The 6,004-nt window shown below is 36.4% G+C and overlaps 1 protein-coding gene across 1 annotated transcript; it reads right to left on the reverse strand.

The window, feature by feature from the left end:
- Positions 1-3,764: 3,764 nt before the first annotated feature.
- LOC124555613 lies at positions 3,765-4,857 on the reverse strand. The gene is made up of 3 exons (XM_047129582.1): positions 4,696-4,857; positions 4,398-4,561; positions 3,765-3,941 (listed from the first exon to the last, which is right to left on the reverse strand). Exons 1-3 carry the CDS (start codon positions 4,745-4,747, stop codon positions 3,882-3,884), a joined length of 276 nt encoding a protein of 91 aa, XP_046985538.1. The 5' UTR covers positions 4,748-4,857; the 3' UTR covers positions 3,765-3,881.
- Between the last annotated feature and the right edge of the window lie 1,147 nt (positions 4,858-6,004).

Consider the following 6,004-nt stretch of genomic DNA (forward strand, 5'->3'; position numbering starts at 1 on the left):
TTTATTGGTAAAATATTGGGAAAGTGCAATCAGTCTACAAAGGAGACTGCTTACAAATCATTCGTGCAACACATTCTAGAATATTGCTTAAGTATGTGGGACCAGTACCAGATAGGACAAACAGTGGATATATAACATATACAAATAAGGGCAGCACAAATGGTCACAGATTTGTTTAATCTGTGGAAGAGAGTCACAGTGATACTGAAGGAACCGAACTAAAAGACTCTTGAAGATACACACAAACTATTCCGAGAAAGTCCATTAACAAAGTTTCAAGAACCAGCTTTAAATAATTACTCGAGGAATATACTACAAGCCAGTGCGAATCGCTCACATAGGGATCACGAGGATAACATCAGAATAATTACTGCATGCAAAGAGGCATTTGAACAATCATTCTTCCCACACGCCATATGTAAACATAAAAGGAAGAAACCCTAATAACTGGTACAATGGGACATACCCTCTGCCACAAACCTCATGGTTGTTTGCAGAGTATAGATGTGGATGTAGTAATGTGCTGCTTCACGCAGTCACTTTTGATTAAATATTTAGGCACAGCATTGCAGAACGATATGGAAAGGACATGTAAGGATTGTAATAGGGAAGGTGAATGGTTGATTTTGGTTTATGGGAGAGTGTTAGGAAAGTGTGGTTCATCTGTAAAGAGACCACATACAGGACACTAGTGTGACCAATTCTTGAGTACTGCTAGTGTGTCTGGGATCGGTACTAGGTTGGATTAAGGGAAGACATTGAAGCAATTCTGCTAAATTTGTTACCAGTAGATTCGAACAAGATGCAAGTATTATGGAGATGCTTCAGGAAGACAAATGGGAGTTCCTGGAGGGAAGACAACATTCTTTTCAAGGAACAACACTATTGAGAAAATTTAGAGAAATGGCATTTGAATCTGACTGCCGTCACCAATGTGCATTTCATGTAAGGACCACGAAGGCAAGATAAGAAAAATTAAGTCTAGTACAGAGGCATGTAGACAGTCCCTTTTCCCTTGTTCTGTCTGCTATTGGGACAGGAAAGAAAATGACTAGCAGTGGTACAAGATACCCTCAGCAATGCACCGTACAGTTGAGTGTGGAGTACGTATGTAGGTAATTTCCACCATGGCTTTCTTCTTTTTTATGAAAGTATAATGTAACTGTATAGATAAAAAAATCCACTCACCAAGTGTGGCAGGAGAACACACACATAAAGGTACTGAAATTTGCAAGCTTTTGGAGTCAGCAACTACTCCATCTGGCAGAAGGTTTGAAGGGGAAGGAAGAGGGGTAGGGGAAAAAAAAGGACTGGTGAGGTTTACAAAATGGGTGGACTTCAGAAAAGTTGCCCAGACCATGGGTCAGGGGAGACTTACCGGACAGGATGAGACAAGTACTGCTGCTGCCGCCAAAGCTTGGCAAGTAGATTTTTCATCTATCCAATTACACTATTTGCATGCATTGATTAGGCTTGTTTTATAATGGATTGTCAGGATAATTTCTTTGACAAAGCTACTTTCATTTACTGAGAAAATTTCACTATGTAATAAATTGAATGACATTGGCACCTCTTTCCAATATAACTCATCCCATATCACAAGTTTCAACTTTTAAAAAAAGGCTATTCTGTTCCCATTAACAAACCTCACTGCATTGTATGAGCCTGCCTCAGGGCTATAAGGTGCTATATTGTTTATTTCCATTAATTGTAAAACCATGATCAGATATCCCATTAACTATTGAGTATATATTCATTGTTTTAGCCTGAGCACTGTGTATAAATATAGTATGCAATCAATCAGGATCCGGCTGCACGACTTGGAAACTTAACTACTGAAGTCTGACTGACTAGTTCGTTTTTCCTGTCAGTATCTTCTAAGAAATCTACATTGAAATCTCCACAAACTACTAAACGTTTCTTTTTGTCTGACATGTGGCTCAATAATGCATCTATATTTCTCATAACCAGCTGAAAGTTATCTAAAGCAGTGCAATTTATTTAATTATTGCTTCACATTTGTAACTATTTTTCTTCCTTCTCAATAAAAATTTAATATTATTGGTCATACATAATCATTAGCTAAATAATGTAATTACAAAAGCAACAACTTTCAAAAAGAAACTGTTCTCGAGAAATTATGACAATGGAAACTCCAGGATGTCGGAAAAGGATTTTGCTCACTCACCTGATGGCAAATGATTTGCAGCAAATAAGTACACCGACAAAAAAACTACCCCGCTTTCTACGATAAGTGAGTCACAACAAGTGGAAGCCACGTTGCCAACTTTTAAGCACAAAATACTGGCAGTATTGAGCTACATGACTAAAACCAAGTTGTTTATAGGTGTACAGCAATGGTGTTATTGCCATAAGGACGTGTACAAAACATTACAATTGTTCGTGGTAGATGTGCAAAGCAGTAACATGTCATGGATCTCCTTTCACTGTATACACTACTGCTTATTGTTTCATTTATAACTTTAGAACATGTACACAATTTCAGATAGTGTGAGTGGGGCTATACTGACCTGATTACTACTGCAGTTTGCCGTAGGTTCTTTGCAGGTACCCCACCCCCCACCAACATAAGATAAAATGCAGTGGCGTTCACAGTTGCTGAGTAGTCATATTGCATCTGTGCTACAGTGTGGTCATGTGGACTGAAACTCACAGAAGCCTAATAGTCTTTACTGATAATGTACTTTTAAGTGGTAGCTCATTGCACACTTCATATTTTTGACAATATCAGCACTTCCACCACCATAAGAGTAGTAGTATCAAAGAGCCCAAAGTAACAAAACGTCTTTAAGAAAGTTCACAATGCTGTAAATTAGGAATTCTAAACTTTGGCTATGCTGTGTATGTATATATGCATTTTCCAAGCTTATGAAGTTTTATCTGCAGGTCTCTGCATGTAGTACTAGTTTGAAAATTATTAACACTGTTCAAAATACATTACTGGTTTCATAATATGTACACTAACCAAATTAATTCCAAACTTATCAGAACAAACTGCTTTAAAAATAAAGCTTTCCTGCAACTACTTAACAAAAATCATGACAGATTACAAGAACATCCTGGAGCATAAGTATATAAAGGTTAAATTTTGAAGATTTAAAACTGAAGTGGAAAGCTCTAGTAATACTGGACTTTTCTTCTAAAATATAGTGTGGCTGCTGGTCTAGTTTATTTCAAACATAATCCAGTCCTTTCCACAATAGTCATGCAATCATATTAGTTCCTAGACTGTGTCTAATATTTTACTTCTGCCCTGGGATAAATAAAAATTTCCATGGACAGAATATTTCTACTCACAACACAGTTTCAATATTTTCTGCATGAGCTTCATACAAAAAGTTCAATTCAGAAACAACTGTAATAGTTGAGATCCTACATCACCTAGGCTGAAGCAGATTAGTCACAAATTTCATCCATCTCTCAGTAGTCAATACTAAAGGATAAAAGATTTCGATAAAATAAATTAGTAAAGCTATGTAATATGACAGAACCCAGGCAGGAGTGTTTTTGACGGTAGGGGGTGGGAGGGGGGGGGAGGGGGAGACAATCAACTAGAGTTACCCGATTATGAAACCAGTAGAAATGTATTAATCTACATTTTTCTAGACTATGACTTCTGCTCTTGAACTCAGATCAAAAAAACTAAATGAACAACTAAAACTTGAAAAACTGAACTACCGTTCCCGCAGTCATGTTGAAATAGAAGGAACATTTGTACGAGATGTTTGCCAGCACACATCAGCTTCATAACACGAATCATTTTAATCATCAGTGAAACAGAACATACAATAAACAGCTAGGTCATAAATTAATAAATAAATAGTTACATATATACAACATTACTATTTAACTAAGATAATCTATTCCTTCTTCAATTCAGGTGGAGCCCAGTTCATGTAAAACAGTCCAGAGTTCTTTGCCTGAAAAATAAAAAGGGAAGACTCAGAACGAAATAATGGTAATGAAAATTAATACTACTTTCAAAATAAAAATTATTCAGCACTATACTGTAAAAAACTAGCTACCAGAAAGCAGTACTGCAATTGCTAAATATGTGCAAATATCTGCATTTACAAATAATGAAGACTGTAGTAACAGAGTAAAACTCAATTTCATGTTGTCTAGAAGGAAGATGGGAGTTGAGGGAGCACACTGCACATATTTTTTCCGCCAAGTACACCATTTCACTTACTGTAGAAATGGTAGATTAAAATTTACAGGTACGACTGAAAATATTTTACCGTGGATGAAAATCAACGAAAGAATAATTCAGTCTTTACAAAAATACTGAACTCATTTAATCTTAAAACACGGCTACTATTAAACGCATCAAAAAAAGTTTCTTTTTCTCCCATAAAAAAAAAAAAATTACTTACCACAAGCAATGAAAATGCGGCAAATGCTATGCCTCCGAATAAGTGCGTATTATATCTGCGTTGTTTCTCTTCGTAGTTCGCCTGCCAAGAGCCTTGCGGCACCGGTAAATCGTCCATAGATTGTGGCTTAAAGTCTGCTGGTGGATGGTAAGCCCTCGACACTCCTGGCAAAAAACATTAAATTAGCAAACCGCAAATCATTCGTACAGATCATTACTACTCCAGCTTCCTAAATTAGAACTATCTTAATAAGACACTAAATCCGAAAATAAACACATAAATGACAAAACAAAATTACCTAAACGCAAGGAGCCAGATCTTGCTGCAACTTGTCCCAACTTATGCAACATTGTTTAACGATTTTACGTTCACTTCGGTAATTCTCAACACCTTTTACGGTACACTTCACCTACTTCTTCCCCACTTCGATTTCGCGACCAAAGACGACAGAAATACCTATGCAGAGACCAAGGAGGTTAGCCCCAGATTAACGACAGTGCTGCCACACGTATAACAAGGTATATTTTCTAATACATGGATAACGTGCACGAGTGTACCGCGCCAACACCTTTGTCGATCCATGCTCAAGTCAGCTTGGATGGCCGTCTGGTATGACAGAAATATTGCTTCCCCTAGCACCGCACAAGCACTATAACAGCAGACGATAGGAGGAGTTAAAACAGGCAAGAAACTTTAATATTGCTAGAAATATTAAATAAATTCTTGGTAAACAGCACAAACTGTCAAGGTTCTGCTACTTCCCCACCAGAAGATGCACCTTGAGAAAGTACTTTCCACAACATACCTCACCTAAATAATTTATTTTTTAAACGGAAATATGCTACCTGTAAACAGAATACAAAACGGTCACAAAACTGCATCTCAGACATGATACTGAAATAAACAATTGTCATTTTGGTGGCCTCTGTCACCTTTGTGAGGAGATTAAGATGCGTAATTACTGACCAATATCTGCTAGCTTTAAATGATGTCTTTCATAGCCATACAAGCTATGGATTAAGGCTCTGTGATCACTCATCAGGTTGTAAGGACATGCTATTACTGCAAAAGAAGGCAATAAGAATTATTACGTCGAGTAGTAGACAGGTGCACTACATCTCATTAGTCATAACATTGGGATAATGAATATTGACAGTCAGTTTGTAGTTGTAGTAGTAGTAGTAGTTTATTCATCCGTGAACAATACTCTACACAATACAAATGTGCATAGTAGACTACACAACATCTGACAGCACTGAAATAGCATGTACAATTTTGATTAATTACATTAATGTATGGGAAAGACTTTTTACATGGAATACACAGTTGATATTTAGATATAACATATAATAATTCTAACACTTTTGTAGATATTATTTATTTAGATCATAGCAACAGTAAGATAAAAATTACTATTGTCACAGAGTACATAAATCTAATTATTTTGTATGGAGCTATTCCAGGTATTCGTTTACACTATAATAGCAGCTGGTCATTAAAAATTTAAATACTGCTTCTTTAAATGAAGACAATTTTTTATTTCTTTTATCTTTACCAATAGTTTGTTATACAACCTTCTTCCTTGCATATTTGTTTGTTTCTGCGCC

The sequence above is a fragment of the Schistocerca americana genome, chromosome X (assembly GCF_021461395.2).
Source record: "Schistocerca americana isolate TAMUIC-IGC-003095 chromosome X, iqSchAmer2.1, whole genome shotgun sequence".
Taxonomy (NCBI): domain Eukaryota; kingdom Metazoa; phylum Arthropoda; class Insecta; order Orthoptera; family Acrididae; genus Schistocerca; species Schistocerca americana.

Coding starts and splice junctions, on each gene's coding strand:
- LOC124555613 (XM_047129582.1), bottom strand. CDS start 4,747: ATGTTGCATAAGTTGGGACAAGTTGCAGCAAGATCTGGCTCCTTGCGT. Junction 4,562..4,695: donor ATCTGGCTCCTTGCGTTTAG/GTAATTTTGTTT, acceptor GTTTTTTGCCAG/GAGTGTCGAGGGCTTACCAT. Junction 3,942..4,397: donor CCGCATTTTCATTGCTTGTG/GTAAGTAATTTT, acceptor TTTATTTTTCAG/GCAAAGAACTCTGGACTGTT.